This window comes from Camellia sinensis, chromosome 3 (assembly GCF_055761805.1).
Source record: "Camellia sinensis isolate YWXY chromosome 3, ASM5576180v1, whole genome shotgun sequence".
NCBI classification, from domain to species: domain Eukaryota; kingdom Viridiplantae; phylum Streptophyta; class Magnoliopsida; order Ericales; family Theaceae; genus Camellia; species Camellia sinensis.
The window spans coordinates 135,479,053-135,497,560 of record NC_138963.1 but is presented as its reverse complement, the minus strand read 5'-3'; the positions used below and the strand labels follow the sequence as shown (position 1 = coordinate 135,497,560).

Sequence of the window (18,508 nt, the reverse complement as noted above, 5' to 3'; positions counted from 1 at the left end):
AAAATTTTGCAGCTTTATAACATTCTTTAGAATTGTAAAATTTTGTAGTTTCATAACATGTTTTTCATTTTGATTAATAAGGACAAATACTTAATAGAATCATATTTTGAAATTGCAATCTTTTACAGTTTTAAAATTTATTTTCAGTTTGATTAATATTGAAGATTGTTTGCTTAAACCTACAAAAATTGAAAAATAACATATATATTTTTTCTCATTATTGCTGTTTGATGTTGTTATATATATATTTTTCTTTTAGTTTATCAATATTTAGCACATTTTGTTATTTTTTTTGCTCTAATTTCTCCACTTATTCTTTTTCTTTTTTTCTAGCAATAATTTGGATATTCTGGTAAGTCTTCAATGATATTTTTAACTTCCAGCAAACATTTTGGATATTCCGACGACTTTCAGTGACATTCAGAACACTTCGGCGAACTTTCGGCGAACTTCTGGCGATACTCCTACGACCTCTAATGATGATGAACATTCTGATGAGTTTATAGTGGCTGTCTGACGAAAGTCCGACGGTGATGAGCTGTGATAGCATTTTTAAATTTATAAAAAAAAATATAAGATATTTTGGTAGTAAATAAAAAATATGTAGGACTAATTGGTATAAATATTTTATTTTAAAATTAGATGGATTTGAAAATTTGTATATGAAACTTATTAGTAAGGGGCCCTTTAATTATTAATATTTATAAGATTTGTCAATTTTGTGTGAAGTATTTTTTTGTGATTGATGTGTAGTTCTCCAATTTTAAAAACCATACTATGAGAACAAAATTGTGGAAATGCCAGGTAAATGGGCCAAGTTTATCATCCAAGCCCATGTTTGAGATAGGCCCATTTTACGATCGAAATATCGAATGTCGAGGCCAGGGCAATTATTAGGGTTTCGGTGGTGACGCTGCAGAGCAGAGGAGGGCCGTTGCTGCTTCGCCATTAAAGGTGAGCAGAGAAAGGTGTGTTTTCTTTATTTTTTGGACAAAATTTTCATTGCACTTGGAAGTTGTTATTGAAGTCCTGATAAGTAAGTTGAAGAAGAAGATTTTGAACATTTTGACGGAAACCCTAGGGAAGGGAAGGGAAGGGAAGGGAAGGGAATGGAGGAGGAGTCGCCAACAACAACAACAACTCTTGGGAAGCGGAAAGTAACAGAAAAGGAGGAGGAGGAGGATCGGGAATCTGCATCGAAACGTCGTAATTTGGCTCGAACATGTGTGCACGAGGTTGCTGTTCCAAGTGGGTACGCATCCACCAAAGACGAGTCTATTCACGGGACATTGTCAAATCCTGTTTATACTGGGGAGATGGCAAAAACCTACCCATTTGATCTAGACCCCTTTCAGCAAGTTTCAGTGGCATGTTTAGAACGAAATGAATCGGTTCTGGTTTCTGCCCACACTTCAGCCGGGAAAACTGCTGTTGCTGAGTACGCAATTGCAATGGCTTTTAGAGATAAACAAAGGGTTATATATACTTCGCCCTTGAAAGCTTTAAGCAACCAGAAGTATAGAGAGCTAAACCAGGAGTTCTCGGACGTTGGGTTGATGACCGGTGATGTTACACTATCTCCCAATGCAAGTTGTTTGGTCATGACCACAGAAATTCTCAGGGGAATGCTTTACAGAGGTTCTGAGGTGTTGAAGGAAGTTTCTTGGGTTATATTTGACGAAATACATTACATGAAGGATCGGGAAAGAGGGGTTGTTTGGGAAGAGAGTATCATATTCTTGCCTCCGGCTATTAAGATGGTTTTCCTTTCAGCAACAATGTCCAATGCTACCGAGTTTGTGGAATGGATATGTAATTTGCATAAACAGCCATGTCATGTGGTGTATACTGATTTTCGACCAACTCCTCTACAGCACTATGTGTTCCCTATGAGTGGCTCAGGGTTGTATCTTGTTGTGGATGAGAATGAGCAATTTAGGGAGGACAATTTTATGAAGTTGCAGGATACTTTCACGAAGCAGAAGCAGAAGCAGGGCGATGGGAACAAGAGTGCCAATGCCAAGGCCAGTGGCAGAATTTCGAGAGGCGGGAATGCCTCTGGTGGTTCTGACATATACAAAATTGTCAAGGTGCGCAATATGTTGGGAATTATTTCTGCTCTATGTTCAATTGTTATTCATGTCAAGTTCTAGTTATTTTTATCATTTCTTATTTCATTGCAATGTCATGCTTCAATTTATGCTCGTTAACTTGTAATTATTCCCCTTATTGTATGTTATGACTTCTATTGTTCTCTGGTCCTCTTTTTTGTTTGCTTTTTTATTTTGATTTTTCTTTTTGAGTTTTTGTTTATTTTCCTCGTCCTTTACTTTGTTTGTAGCACAGTTGTTATGGATCATGTATTGTTTTTTAACGCTGATAGCAAATATTGCTCCATATTTCAGATGATTATGGAAAGGAAATTTCAACCAGTCATAATTTTCAGCTTTAGTAGAAGAGAATGCGAACAACATGCAATGTCCATGTCTAAACTTGATTTTAATACCCCAGAGGAGAAGGATGTTGTTGAGCAGGTTTTCCAAAATGCAATACTATGCTTGAATGAGGAGGATAGAAACTTACCTGCTATCGAGCTGATGTTGCCATTGCTTCATCGAGGCATTGCTGTTCATCATTCTGGACTTCTCCCTATTATCAAGGAATTGGTGGAACTTCTCTTCCAGGAAGGCCTTGTAAAAGCACTTTTTGCCACAGAGACAGTAAGATTATTTCTGATAACAGCTTGTTTTCTATTATATGTGTGTATATATATATATATATATATTGGTGTGGATAATCTACAACAGTTCATTTTTTAAAAAAACAAATTTTGATACTTGAGCTATCGTTCTCACTCATATCTTATTCAATATTAGACTGCGGTAACAATTTGCTTTGGTTGTAATCTTTTACAGTTTGCTATGGGTTTAAACATGCCTGCAAAAACTGTTGTTTTTACCAGTGTTAAGAAATGGGATGGAGACAGTCATCGATACATTGGATCTGGTGAGTATATCCAGGTGAGTGAATATCACATCATTTCATGAAGCTTATATTGCAATGGATTTTTCTCAGTTTTTAATTGTCAATGCTGTTGTGTGATTTCATGCAGATGAGTGGAAGAGCCGGTCGCCGTGGCAAAGATGAGCGTGGTATTTGTATTATAATGATTGATGAGCAGGTAATGTAAAGGCTTATAGTCACTCCTTGTATTTATCACTAATTATATCGATCACTATCTTCAAGGTGAATATTCAACTTCATCGCACTCTTACACAAACCAATTAAAATAAAAGTAAATTCTATCATGATGTTTTCTATTCTGAAGTAGCCAGTAATGGCAGTTACAAGGAGTCTTTTAGTTCCTTTAGCATCCACTGCATTGTTATTTTGAATCAAGGATATACCCCGTTGTGCTTATGCTCTGAATCAAGCTTTGTTTTGCCGTAAGAAAATTATTCCTTGCCATAATGTACAGTGTACACATACAACAAACATATTTTCAATACTTGTTCTGTTTCATTTCAGATGGAGATGAATACCCTCAAGGACATGGTTTTGGGTAAACCAGCTCCATTGGTCAGTACTTTTAGACTGAGCTATTACTCAATTTTGAATTTAATGAGCCGTGCTGAAGGCCAATTTACTGCTGAGCATGTTATCAGGAATTCGTTTCACCAATTTCAGTATGAAAAGGTTTCCTCCGAAACACAAATTTTAATCTATCCCATTACTATGTATATAATGATGACAATCTCTGATTGTGCCTCCTCTTCAGGCTTTACCAGATATGGGGCAAAAGATTTCGAAGCTTGAAGAGGAAGCTGCCATGCTCGATGCCTCTGGAGAAGTAATATGGACCCCGTATTTTCTGGCATTGTTGTTTTGATTGAATTCCATTTTGCAACTTCTCTATTTCATAATTGTAGGTTGAGGTTGCTGAATATCATAAACTAAAGCTAGATATAGCCCAGCTTGAGAAGAAAATGATGGCAGAAATAACAAGGCCTGAAAGAGTTCTTTATTTTCTTCTCCCCGGTAGGCTGGTATGTTCTGAGAATGGTCATTTAACTGACTTTAAATTGCAATCTTTAATAAATCCTGCTTATTTCTGACTTCTGATGATAGTATTTATTAACTAACATGTTCTGGTCCATATCTGTGACTTCTGTAATGCATTAGAATTTCATTTAATTTCTGTTAGATGTCGACCTGTTTATTACATGAGCTAGGCAATGTTTTCAGTCAAAGTAATGATTTAATAATTTAATTTACCAAAAGAGATACTGTTTGTTGATATATTTGCACGATATTCACCTGCCCATGCTCATATTAAAGGTTGTTTCCCCTTCTGCCTTTTTATGTATTAGACATCTTTTTTTTGCACTCCTTTCTTTCTTTATGAAATGAATTGGTGGTATTATTGGTGTTGGGACTGTTGTTTTTGCTGCTTCTACGTCGAATCTGGCTGAAATCACTTCCTATATCACAGGTTAAGGTATGGGAAGCTGGAACAGATTGGGGTTGGGGAGTTGTAATTAATGTGGTTAAAAAGCCCCCAGCAGCATTAGGCACTTTGCCCCCTGCATTATCTTCTTCACGTGGTATTAGCTATATTGTGGATACTTTGCTTCATTGCTCTATTGGTTCAAGTGAAAATGGTTCTCGTCCAAAGCCATGTCCACCCCGTCCCGGAGAGAAGGGTGAAATGCATGTGGTGAGTTGAATCTCCTGCTAGAAAAAATTAGTAATAGTCTGTTCATTATGCTTATTATGAGGTAGTTCAACTGGGAGTTTTGCAAATAAATATTTAGAAACATTATCTGGAGGAAATGATGTCTGTTGTTCCATTCTTTAGGTTCCTGTACAGTTGCCCTTAATTTCTGCCCTTAGCAAAATCAGAATATCGATCCCTTCTGATCTCCGGCCAGTGGAAGCAAGGCAAAGTATACTTCTTGCTATACAGGAGCTTGAAAAACGTTTCCCTCAAGGTCTTCCAAAGCTGAATCCTGTTAAGGTATATGCAAAATAGTTTTGGATGCACCATTTTTATTTTATTTTATTTAATCATGGATACTTGTGACACAGCTTAGCAGTAAATTAAATGTAAATTGAACCGTTAAATTGGTAGTTAGGGATGGCAATTAAATCCGACCTGAGCCTCCTCCGATCCGTCCCCGCCCCGTTGGTGGTAGAATTCTTTCATTTTATCGGGTTTGGGGCAGATATGGGGAATTATTTTTCAAAACCTGATCGAGGTGAGGGCGGGTTATGGATACCCGACTCCATCCCAATCCCCATCCCCGTTTTGTTTTTGTAAAATAAAATGTATCTCTCTCTCTCTCTATTAATTTCACTCCGAACCTCTGCGTTACCCTACCCAATAAAAGAAAATCCTCTCTTTTACTTTTTGTCATCATTCTTCACTTCTTGTCTTTTTACTCTCTCTCTCTCTCTCTCTCGCAGAGAGACACGTGCTTTTTCTGCTCTATTTTTATGCCTGAATCTTATCATAGAGGTGCTCTTTTTTTCTTTTCAATCATTTTTTTTTCTTCCCTTTACGTCTTGTTTTCTTTTGATTTTATTGGAAAGAAGGATCCATGTAGCTGACCAGTGTTTTTAAAGGCTCAAGGCGCACTAAGGCGCCGAAGGTCTCTTGGAGCCTAGGCGCAAGGCGAGGCGCGGGCTTTATTGAAGTAAGGCGCACAGTATTCGTAAAAAATAGAAAAATTAATATAGACTAATCATTCATAGTAGTAAGACAATTTTTTAAAAAATGAAAAGAAATCAAGATTCAAGACAAAATATAGAATAATTCTCAAAGCCATGAAAGTGCATATTACATAACATTCCAATTTTCAAAGATCAAATAATCCACATTCAATAAAATAAAAACATAAACACTAAACATCCAAAACATAAATATCCAACAAATATTAATATATGTCTTCACTTAACACTTAAAAACATCAATATCAAAAGCAAGGGTAGGTTAGGTCGGTGTCAGTCAATCATCATCCTCAACATCAATGGCAAGCAAACTATCATCTTCTTCTCCGTCAGTTGATTTGTATCCCTCAACATCTTCCTCCTCTGTGTCATCTGAGCCCGCTTCCTCTTCATCTATTAATTGAAGTGGAGTCAATGTTGATGGTTTAGATATCCTCGGTTGTGCCTTTGAGCGTGAACTTGTTGCTCTACTTGCATGGCTACTTTCTTCTACTCCAGAAGCTCTAGCAACAGTAGCCCACGTCAAGCCATCATCATCATCAAACACAGGCTCATTATCTTCATCTGATTCTCCATCCATCCTCCCAAGCAACCACTCATTGCTTTCATTAATATTTTGCAAAGATATGGGATCAAGAGTGTTGCGCATGTCATACCTAAATCTCAATGTTCTATTGTATTTGACATACACTAAATCATTGAGACGTTGTTGTTCCAATCTATTTCTTTTCTTGCTATGAAGCTGCAAGTATTAAAAAGATATTAAATTCTATATAATGAGAGAAAAAAAATTTGAATTCAACAAAAAATTAGTTAGAATGTTAAATACTCACATGTTCGAATACACTCCAATTTCGTTCACAACCCGATGAACTACATGTTAGGCTAAGGACTTTTATAGCAAAAGTTTGCAAGTTTGGAGTATAAGAACCATATGATGCCCACCAATCAGCTGCGATAATCCACTAGTTAGAAATAATTGTTACCAAGTATTAAGTTTTACTAAAAGTATTACTCAAAATAAACTCTATGAGTCTATAATATATTACCTGGTGCTCTTGTATTTCTTTGCCTAATTGCAACAGCCTTGCCAAAAAGACTCTCAGCCTTCATATAAATACTCATCTCATTAGTGATCAAATCTTGAACAGTGACATCCGGGACCAACCTTTGCATGCATTCATAAAACCCATTCATCACTTCATGATCTCTTTGCACCTCTAACGCTTTTGGGTAAAAGAATTCTGGGTTAAGAAAATGCGCAGCTGCATGTAAAGGTCGATGCAATTGGACATCCCATCTTTTGTCAATGATTTCGAAGATTTCATTATACTTCTCTTCTTTATGATCAAATGAACTTGCAATGCATTCTTTTGCCCTATCCATTGCCTCATAAATGTATCCCATGGGAGGTTTCTTCTCAGTATCAACCAATCTAAGCACTTTGACAAGAGGACCCGAGACCTTAAGGGCAAACACAACAGTATTCCAAAATGAAGGCATCAACAAAGTTTGTGCCATTCTTTTACCTTGTGGCTCCTTTGCCCATTTGCTTGAGGTCCAGTCTTCGGAGGTGACCATCTTTCTCAAATTGTTTTTTTGTTGATGCATCCTAGACAAAGTAAAAAAAGCGGTTGCAAATCTAGTTTTTGCAGGCTTGATCAAATTCTTCAAATTTGTATAGCGCCTCATCATGTTTAGCAACGTAGGCCGATTGTAAATGTAGCCATGTACTGCAATACCCCTTTCAAATGTCTTTTTCAGTCTAGGTATCTTGAAAATGTCTTCCAACATCAAGTCCAAACAATGAGCAGCACATGGTGTCCAATACAACTGTTCATACTTAGCTTCCAAAAACCTCCCTATAATGTAACAATAATGAAGAATTATTATTTTCAAGTTTTTAAATTTTAAATACAAAACAAATTATGAGTAAACAATTTTGATGTAAGGAATGAGGAAATATTCTTACCCGCCAACACATTAGCTGCAGCGCTATCAGTGATAACTTGCACGACATTCTCTTTTCCAACTTTCTCCACAAACTTGTCTAGTAATTCAAATAACTTTTGCCCATCCTTGGAATAGCTAGAAGCATCAACCGACTCAACAAACATAGTTCCTCTTGGACAATTAACTAAAAAATTAATCAATGTCCTTCCTCTCTTATCAGTCCAACCATCAGCCATTATGGAACACCCGTATTTTGCACAATCCTCTTTATGATACTTCATCAAATCTTCAGTATGTTTCACTTCTTTTTTGAGTTGGGTAACCCGCACTTCATGGTAAGTCGGTGGCTTCATACCAGGATCATATTGGCCAATGGCTTCAATCATTGGTCCAAAACTCTCATAATTTACTGCATTGAAAGGGATACCAGCATCATACATCCACCTTGCAAATCTTTGCAGTGCCCGAGCTCTCATTTCTTTTTTGTAAGGGTCATTTGCATCAATTTTTGTTTGTTTCCCTTTTGCTTGGTCTCTTCGATTTTTCACCACTGATTCAGGATTGGGTGTGAAGTAAACATCCATAGGCCCTTTTCTCTTTGGCATTTTTGATTTGGATTTGGATTTGGATGAACCTTGGCTACTACTTGTCAACTTGCGGTGTTGATTGACATTGATCTCAACAACATCTTCATCTTCATCTTCCATGTCCATGTCATCAAAATCAGGCAACATGTTCATTTCTTCTTTTTGTGTCTTTTTTTTGGACATGAACTCTCTAATCTCTTCTCTTACATGAGAAGGACACTTCGGGCAAACAGTAACATTCCTATAACCTCCCGCAAGGTGTTGTTTGACCCGATAAACACCTCCATTTGATACTTTACCACAAAAATTACACTCAAACTTGTTTAAATTATTCTCCTCCACCAAATGGGCATATTGCCACGCCGGATCTTTTCTATTACTTTCCGATGTCATTTTCTACTTAGTAATAGTACTCACTACACAACACAAAAAATAAATAACAGAAAAACAATTTCAGTATAATGAATGTAATGTATGTTATGTGATGAATTTATTAATGTATGAATCAATTTTCTATTTTTTTAATTAATGATGAATAATGAATTAATTAATTAATGTACATTACATTCCATTACATTCATTCCTATGTTACATTATTTTTTCAAGAAAAACTTTGATTTGACCAATTTATTAATTCATCACATTAATAAATTGATTAACTTATGAATCAATTTATCAATTAATTAATCAACCAATTTTCTATTTTTTTAATCACAACACATTAATCACAATAAATTGATTAATTGATAAATTGATTAATCTTTATTAATTAATTAAATTCTTATTAAATTCTTATTAATCACATTAATCACAACACATACAACACATTAAATTCTTATTAATCACAACACATTAATCTTTTCTAATTAATTAATCAATTTTCTATTTTTTTAATTAACTTATGAATCAATTTATAAATTAATTAATGTTATGATTCAATGTATGTACTGTAATGAATGTATGAATTAATTAACTCATGAATCAATTTTCTATTTTTTTAATTAATGATCAATTAATTAATTAATGAACATTACATTCCATTACATTAATTCCTATGTTACATTATTTTTTCAAGAAAAACTTTGACCAATTTATTAATTCATCACATTAATAAATTGATTAGCTTATGAATCAATTTATCAATTAATTAATCAACCAATTTTCTATTTTTTTAATCACAACACATTAATCACAACACAATAAATTGATAAATTGATAAATTGATTAATCTTTATTAATCAATTAAATTCTTATTAATCACATTAATCACAACACATACAACACATTAAATTCTTATTAATTAATCACAACACATTAATCTTTTCTAATTAATTAATCAATTTTTTATTTTTTTAATTAACTTATGAATCAATTTATGAATTAATTAATGTTATGATTCAATGTATGTACTGTAATGAATGTATGAATTAATTAACTCATGAATCAATTTTCTTTTTTTTTTTTAATTAATGATCAATTAATTAATTTCAGTATAATGATGAATCAATTTTAATATAATCATAATGAATGTAATGTAATGTATCTATTTTTTTATTTATGTATGTATGAATTAATTTATTTATTTATGTAATAATCATAATTTATTTATTTATTTATTTAATATAACTCAAATAATTGAAAAAAAAAGAAAAGGAAAAAAAAAGAAAAAAAGAAAAAGAAAAAGAAGAGACGACTGAACCTGCGAAGCCGAAGGAGAAAGAAGAAAAGGGAAAAAAAAAAAAAATATGAATGTCGAAGTCGAAGACGACCTGTCGAAGACGAAGAAGAAGGAGAAGGGGATCAGTGTCGAAGACGAAGAAGAAGGAGTCGAACCTGCTCAGCCGAAGTCGATCAGTGTCGCAGTCGAAGTCCAGCTCGTGTCGCAGCTCGTGTCGCAGTCGTAGCTCCAGCAGCTCGAAAGAGGGAGAGAGACGACTTCGATTAGGGTTAATCTGAGTCGTATTCGGCTGATATGGTACATGAGTTCTGATCCTCTGTGATTTTATGCCATTCGAAAGCTTAATCTGAGTCGAATATGAGTCGTTCGATCTGATCTACAGATTAAACGCTTAGTCGCGCCTAGGCGAGGGCCTTGCGCCTCTCTCGCCTGGCTCAAGGCGCGGCTAAGGCGCTCGCCTGGCTCAAGCCGCCTCGCCTGGCACCTGTACAGGCGCAGATGGTGCGCCTCGACTCGCCTTGCGCCTAGGCGTGCGCCTAGGCGCGACTTTGACAACACTGTAGCTGACCCTATTTGATGGGACTTAAGGGTTGGTTTGGTTTGGTTTGGTTGTATAGTTTTGGAGACGTGGACGAGGCAGAGAACATACAATCCATTAGGGGGTACCCCCCCAACAAAAATTGCCACGACCATACTTAGTGCCCATCATAGGGAATTATTTAAGCTAGTCATTGGGGGTGTCAAAGGGTTTTATTAGTAGTTTCTCTAGTGTTTTGCCTATGTGGGCATCTCGATTCTGGATATCTGTGCAAATTGAATGGCTCTTTTATTCCTAGCATTTAAAGGTGAAAATATATGGTCCAAAACTAGGGTCATTGAGGAAATAGGAGTCACTATTAAAATTTAATGGCATGGTGTCGATTTTTCTTGAAATGACATTGTTTAATTTTCTAGCATTTTTTATGATGTCTAGTAGGATATGTTGTGGCTTCACACAATCATGGGTTACCTAATTGGATGGTTATGTGTAACACATGGAGCCATTTTTGTATTTGATTGGTATTTTACAGTAACTGTGAGGTGCACTGTTGACAGATTTTGATTATAGCTACATTTAGTTGTTCTCTTTGACTGTCTCAGTAACCTGTTAAACCCTTCCTACGTCCCTTTAATACAAAACTTTCCTTGCTACCATTGTCACAATTCTGTCTGCATATTAAAGTGTGGTTGCCACTTAAACCCCAACCCCCCCCCCCCCCCCCCCAAAAAAAAAAAAAAAAAAGGAAAAAAGAAAAAGAACGAGGAAAAAGAAATAGTATTTTGGTTCTCTTATATGCATTTTATCCTTTTTTGTGCCTTATAATAATTTTTCTAGTATTTCAAAGAAAATTTCTTAGTGATATTCTAGTGTTGCTTATTTGCTTTGAGATAAATATGAGAGAAGTTAGAGTTTTGTGAAATTATTGATCATGATTGGTGGTGTTATTTTTCTTTAACATTTATGCTTCCTTGGTAGGACATGGGCATTGAAGAGCCAGAATTTGTTGAGTTGGTCAATCAAATTGAGGAGCTTGAGCAAAAAATATTTGCACATCCTCTTCACAAGGTTAGGCAAAATAAATTCTGTTAGATGTTGACCTTATTTCTGTTATTTCTTCCTAATTGGCAATTTTGTTGGCTGTTCACTCTGCTACTCTGTAATCATATTTTTCATTTTGCAGTCTCAAGATGAACATCAGATCAGATGTTTCCAGAGGAAAGCGGAAGTCAATCATGAAATTCAACAACTAAAAGCAAAAATGCGTGATTCCCAGGTTTTTATTCCATTGCTTAATGCACTTGAGCTTCAAACACGACTCCAGGGCTCCATATTCATGCATGACTCACTCAAACATGCAAGAACACTCCCAAACACTTGTATTTGAAGTTAGATTCAACCCATTGTTCAAAATTCCATGAATTCATCAAAATTCAAACCACAAACTTCTTGTATGTAAAATTCATGTTTTATATCTCGCATGTACAAGCTTCAAGACTCAAAATTGGGCTTCAAAACATGGCAATTCATGCATGCATGTGTCAAACAACTCTCAATTCAATATGATCATCATGGTTTATGCTCAAATATGAGAAATCACAATAAATTCATGCATGCATGCCTAAATTGATCTTCAATTCAACACATTTAGCTCAATTCTTATACTTAACTACACATTCTTCTTGAATTCACAATTAAATGACTTAAATCCATGAATTATAGTTCAAACACTTACCTATAAACTTCAATAAGGCTAAGTTTGACAAATTCTTGTGTCTAGCTTTCAAAATCTTCAGTCACCAAGTCAAGTCTTCAAGAATTTGGTCCTCTCTCTAAATTGATCTCTCTCTCTCTCTCTCTCCCCCCCCATCTCTTGGCAGTTTTTTGAGTTCAAAATGAGCTTAAACACTTGAATTAATATATATATATATATATATATGCTTAACTAATCTTATTGGCTAATCAAGGCTTAGGCTTAATCAAATAGGCTTAGTTAAATCAAATTAATCTAATTAATTCGATCTTAACTTTCACCGAAGGCTCTAAAAATTATGCTAATCATAATGATGCGGTCAATTTCGGTTTTTATCGCCTCTATGGCCTTCAATTTATGTTTATTACCGAATACCGAATAAATTTTCTTATGATGAACAGATATGAATTCAAAAACATACATAATCACATGATTAGCATCTAAATTCACATTAAGTACATAATAACAAGTATAATTACGACTTAATAGTATAATATAGAACAGAGTTGTCACAACCACCCTACTATCGCCACCCTATCACGATACCACCACCTACAACTGGTGCCACCACAACTATCACCATACCATTGTCACCTATTGCCTCCGCAACCCTACCATCATCGCCACCACCTACCACAACCACCTATAATAATCGCCTGCCATTGTTGCCGTTATCACAACCACCACCCTACCACCTACTATCGTCATCACCACCACCGTCGTCACAACCGCCACCCTACCACCACTACCTATTACCATCGTTTATCGCCACCCACGTTGCTGCCACTGCAACAACCACAACCCTATCATAACCACCTATTACGATCGTTTACCACTGTTGCTGCTGCGATAACCACCACTACTTTTTACCACTGCCTACCACCGCCTACCACAACCACTCTATTGTTGCCACCACCACTACCTGTTACCGCCACCTACCGCCAGGTCAACCCAATGGCCACCACCTTACCACCGCACATATCACCACCGCCGCCACAAGCCAAACCTTACCACCACCACCATACCATATGAAACTACAACCATTGTTGATTCCACCACCATCGCCATCACCATCACCATCACCATCACCATCACCATCACCACTCACACCACCATTTCCACAACTATTATGATTTGCACATTTAGATTGGTTGTTACTAGTGTGAGAAAATATAATTAAATTTTTTTATTCCATTCCATTCCATTAGTCTGATGAGTATTTTGAAACATGAGTTTGAGAATTGCCATTCCATTCTTATGCCATTCCATGTTAACAACCAAATGGTGGAATGGGAATGAACATTTCATTCCATTCAACTTTCTGTTTTATTCTCTCTCTCATTCCATTCCCATTTCATTTGATTCCATCGCACCAAACATGCTCTAAGATCCATCATATGCAAAGTTAAAAAATTTAAAATTTAAAATCACTAAAGTGAGATATATTTAACACCACGTGTTCATATACGATGTTATACTCACCACAAGATTTCCAACTCCACGAGATCCAGTTATGCCATCTGTTTTTGGTAACAAAGCTAAGGTCTATATGTACCCCTATATCATAAAGAAATCAACTTCACCTGTCTGTATAATCAACTTCATTCGTATGTAATTGCGACTTTGGACCTACTTTGGCATGGTTTTTGAGCTTCAAATAATTTTGACCATAAATACCTCACGTCTACTGTAACCCCCTAAAATTTTATAAGATTTGGGTGTATAGTTTATTATAATGAATTTCTTAAGATGACACTATTTTTTGGAAAAAAAGTTGTGCATGAATCACAAGTTTGTACGTACATTTGACATGATTTTTTAGCTTCAAATACTCTGAAATTTGGATCACAAGACCTCTTATATTTCTAATGTAATGCTGTAAAATTTCATGAGCTTTGGATTCATATCTTATATTTAATGAATTTTCACTGTTGGAAATTGGGTAGATTGCCCAAACTGTTACATTTTCGTATTAATCATGACCTTAGTTGCAGAAATCGTGCAACCAGTTGGCGATTCTGAGTAAGAATCGCGATTCCGCGGAGAGAGAGAGAGACCTGGACGCGCCGTCGACTTCGACCTTCGCTCTAGCTCTAGCCCTAGTCCTAGTCCTAGCCTTTGACGTCGACATGTGCTCTAGCCCTAGCCTTCCCCTTAGCCGTCGACGTCGACCTTTGCTCTCGCCTTCGATCTACCCGCGATTGCCTTCGTCTTTGCCTTCTCTCTCCCTCACTCGCGCTCTCTCTCAGTGTTATCAGAGGTGAGCCTAAGTGCTAAGCGAGGCGAGGCGAGCCTTCAGCGCTTCATGCGTCCTGAGGCAAGGCGAAATGGTGAGGCGACTCAGAAGCGAGGCTTAGGCGATGAAGCGTGAGGCGGAAAGAAGCGGCGCTTCATCGTATTTTTGCCTGATTTAAGTTCGAAACATCTGGGCCCTTGATCGACTTCGTTCGAATCATCTGGGCCCTTGATCGACAAAGTTAATTACGAAATAAGAAGCCAAACCCTAGATCGACTTGGTGGAGTGCATCGTCTGCCGAAGTCGAATCGAAGCATCTGGTCTTCTTCTGCCGAAGTCGAAGCGCCTGGGTCTGCTTCTTCCTTCTTTGGACGTGGTGAGTTGCTTCTTCTACTTTCTTCTTCCTTTCTTCTTCTTCCTTTCTCCTTTGTTCACTGTCGGACCTGTTTGACTTCACCTGTTCTTTGTTCGACTTTGACTTGAAGAAGAAGAGCACTGTCGAACACTGTTCGACTTTGAATTAATTCATTTTTTTTAAAATTAATTTTTAATTCGCAAAAATTAATTTTTAAAATTAATTCAATTATTTTAAAATTAAATTTTTTTCAATTAATTCAATTATTTTTTTTCTTCTATGTTAAAATTTCAATTAATTCAATTAATTTCCTGATTATTTTAATTTCTTGTTATTCAATTAATTATTTTAATTCAATTAATTTCCTGATTATTCAATTAATTATTTTAATTCAATTAATTTGTTTAATTCAATTAATTCAATTAATTTGTTTATTTTAATTCAATTAATTTAATTCAATTAATTTCCTAGTTATTTTAATTTTCTGGTTATTCAATTAATTATTTTAATTCAATTAATTGTTTAATTCAATTAATTCAATTAATTTGTTTATTTTAATATAATTAATTTAATTCAATTAATTTGTTGGTTATTTTAATTTCCTGGTTATTCAATTAATTATTTTGATTCAATTAATTTCAACTATTTTAATTTCTTTACGTTCTTTAATGTTGTTAAAATATTTATATTTTTGTCTATACTATTTATTTTAAAAAAATATCATTTCTGGTCGCCTCGCTTCGATGAAGCCCTTGCTTCGCCTCGTCTCCTCACGCTTAGGCGTTAGGTGACCTTGTCGCCTCGGTTCGCTTTTCGCATTAAAAAACACTGCTCTCTCTCTCTTTGGCCTACTCACGATCTATATAATATATAAGAAAAAACATATATAAGATTATATATATATATATTATACATATTAATAAAAAAACACAAACACATATATGTACAATAAAAAAAAAATTAACAATAACACATTATTAAAAAAATATAATAAATAAATAAAATAATTAATGTGTATTAAAATAAAAATATTTATAAAACAACTTCTAATGTGCATTAAAAAATATATATATATATATATTACCGCTCCCTGAGGCACTCCCAACCTAAAAAATTTCTATTGGCTCACGCTTCCTCGCACGAAGCAGGAAGCGGGGGTCCTGCTTCGTGCAACTAAGATCATGACTATAATTGTGAGGGAAGATGATGGAGTTAGGAGAGGTGCTGTGATATGCTCTGGTTGCGAGAGGGTTTGGGCATAGGTGCTTAGGGGTGATGGGTCTGAGGGATGTTACTCTTGAACATCGTGATTCTGCATAGGGTTGTTGGGCAATTCTATTTCCACACTGCACTTTATCTTAATACATACCATTTGTGCCGTTGGATATCAACTTTTGAACATAAAACAAATGTTCGGATATCAACTTCCGAACAAAAATCATTTGTTCGGATGAACATGGTTTTTGTTCGAATGATTAAGTTTTGTTTAGAAGTTAATATATGAATAATTTATTTTTGTTTGGAAGTTGATATCTGGACAACAAGAATGGAGTGTATTTAGATTAAGTGTGGTGTGCGCGAATATAATAAATCAGTTGTGTTGTATACATGTTGCAATAACTTTATGATGAGTGCGAGTTAATAGGAAGAGGCATTGTGTTTAATTTTCAAATTTAATCTGGCAGGAGGTACTAATGTTTGCATTAAATCTTTAACATATGTTTTCTCGTCATAAAAGTAATGATACTTGAGTATTGTTCTATACTGCTGAAATTGTTGCAATGATGGCATAGTTCTAAATGTGTTTTTGCACAACATGATAATTATATATATATGTGCATATGAAATTTATTTTTATTTAATGTGTTAGACTGTTTCAAATTGATGGACCTTTGGGAAATTTAAGAAGGAACAAAATAGTAGAGAAATCTGTATTTTCTGAATAGAGGGCTTCTGCCCAGCACCTTCTGGACATGGCATTGCTGTCCCAAAGTGACCTTGATTCATTGTGGTCTAGCCCATGTTCATACAATGCATCCTAATGATCATTCAGCTCATTCGGGCTTGTATTTGACCTTGGAAATAATCATTCCATCCAGTTTCATATTATTTTGTACTAATATTGACTCTAGAGTACTGATTTAGATTGGGTAAATAAAAAGGAACCTAGGTGATCATTTCCTTGAAGTATCAACTCAAAACTTTATTCGATTATTATGAAATTTTAGTATGTTTATTATTAACTCATGCGTTGTGAAGTGCATAGATGTATACCTGTGTTGGCAAAATTGTATTTCCAAAAAAATTATGAAATTGTATTATTCATTGTTCAGGAACTTGTATTCGAATTATGTTGATGAGTGTATTCTAGTCTCTTCATTATATTAGTAGCCATGCTTAGGTCATCATTCTAAAGTTTTAGGAAGCATGCTCTATGATTCCTATTTCTTGAAAGTGTTGTTCAAGCATGTGATTCTATTTTGAAAGCTTGCGCTTGAGTACAAAATTCATTCTTAGATTTTCCTCAAGAAATGTTAGTATATTGTTAGTATGGTAGGCAATGTTTTATATACTAAGTTGGCAAGTCTTGAATACATGATTGATGACATGCCTAGTTTGTTTGAATGTTGATTAATGCATAATTTGTTAAATGCCTTGAGTTGGTTATTTTTGTGTAGTATAAAAATGGGGTTAAAGCTTAGTAGCAGGAATTGTTCATGCTACTCACGATTCTTCCTCAGAAGCGCGATTCTGCGCTTTTGACTCAAATTCGTTGAAGAATCGCGATTTTGATGCAAAAGAAACGCGAATCTGATCACGAATCTGTCTTCTTCTCAGTCGGAGCTCCATCGCCGGCCATCGCAAGACCTACATAGGCCATCGCAGACTTCTCCCTTCCTCCTCGCTGGGTTTCGCGAGTCGCACACAGGCCATCACGACTTCTCTCTCCTCTTCGCTGGTCTTCGCGACGTCTCTCTCTTCGCTGGTCTTTGCGAGTCACACACAGGCCATCGCGACTTCTCTCTCCTCTTCGCTGGTCCTCGCACAACGTCTCTCTCTCTCATTTTTTCTTCTCAGATTAAAGATATATATATATATATATATATAAAATACGTATTATTTATATATATATTTTTGTTTTTATAAATATATGTTTTTATTTATATATTATATATTATCTTTATAAATTTATCTGTATTTATTTGTATATTATATTTATTGAATTAATGTTATTATGCTATTTTTTTAAGAAAATAACATAAAATAAATAATTTTTAACAAAAATATTTAAGAATAAATAGATAAAAAAGTAATAAAAGTATTTTAGAATAAATTAAAAAAATTCTAATAAAAGTATATAATTAGAATATTTTAACATATAATTCTTTATACTTCTTATTTATTATAACATGTATAGTTCCATAAAAAAATATAATCTTACAATATATTTTTATATATTATTAAAATATATACAAACGTTCCCAACTAACGATTCTTGAAATGCCTACGATTCCACACTCTCACTCTCGCTCCCGCTCCCGCTCCCGCTTCCGCTTCCGTTTCGTACAACTAAGGGTTAAAGTGTATTGGTAAGTTTATGTATATTGAGTATGTTAATATTAAACGTGTGATGTTGATAAGAATGTGAAATTTTGGCACTCTTTCGTGATTTGAGGA

At 35.0% G+C, this 18,508-nt stretch overlaps 2 protein-coding genes across 3 annotated transcripts in view; one reads left to right on the top strand and one right to left on the bottom strand.

The window, feature by feature from the left end:
* The first annotated feature begins 863 nt into the window (after nt 1-863).
* The window catches only part of HEN2 (RNA helicase, ATP-dependent, SK12/DOB1 protein), a 32,342-nt gene continuing 14,697 nt past the window's right edge, over nt 864-18,508 (top strand). Inside the window, exons 1-12 of one of the 2 annotated variants that reach the window (XM_082920877.1) lie at nt 864-968; nt 1,097-2,090; nt 2,406-2,720; nt 2,916-3,020; nt 3,113-3,181; nt 3,529-3,696; nt 3,779-3,850; nt 3,930-4,046; nt 4,493-4,717; nt 4,859-5,017; nt 11,465-11,554; nt 11,670-11,762. In XM_082920877.1, the coding sequence (XP_082777003.1) occupies nt 1,110-2,090; nt 2,406-2,720; nt 2,916-3,020; nt 3,113-3,181; nt 3,529-3,696; nt 3,779-3,850; nt 3,930-4,046; nt 4,493-4,717; nt 4,859-5,017; nt 11,465-11,554; nt 11,670-11,762 (2,394 nt within the window). In that variant the 5' untranslated portion in view covers nt 864-968; nt 1,097-1,109. The remainder of the gene's footprint in view (nt 969-1,096; nt 2,091-2,405; nt 2,721-2,915; nt 3,021-3,112; nt 3,182-3,528; nt 3,697-3,778; nt 3,851-3,929; nt 4,047-4,492; nt 4,718-4,858; nt 5,018-11,464; nt 11,555-11,669; nt 11,763-18,508) is intronic. The other variant, XM_082920878.1, reaches the window with a different exon arrangement.
* Nucleotides 5,816-8,663, bottom strand: LOC145820820 (uncharacterized). Its single transcript, XM_082917364.1, has 4 exons — nt 7,703-8,663; nt 6,780-7,592; nt 6,564-6,682; nt 5,816-6,472 (listed from the first exon to the last, which is right to left on the bottom strand). The coding sequence occupies exons 1-4, from the start codon at nt 8,661-8,663 to the stop codon at nt 6,008-6,010; spliced, it is 2,358 nt and encodes a 785-aa protein (XP_082773490.1). The 3' UTR covers nt 5,816-6,007.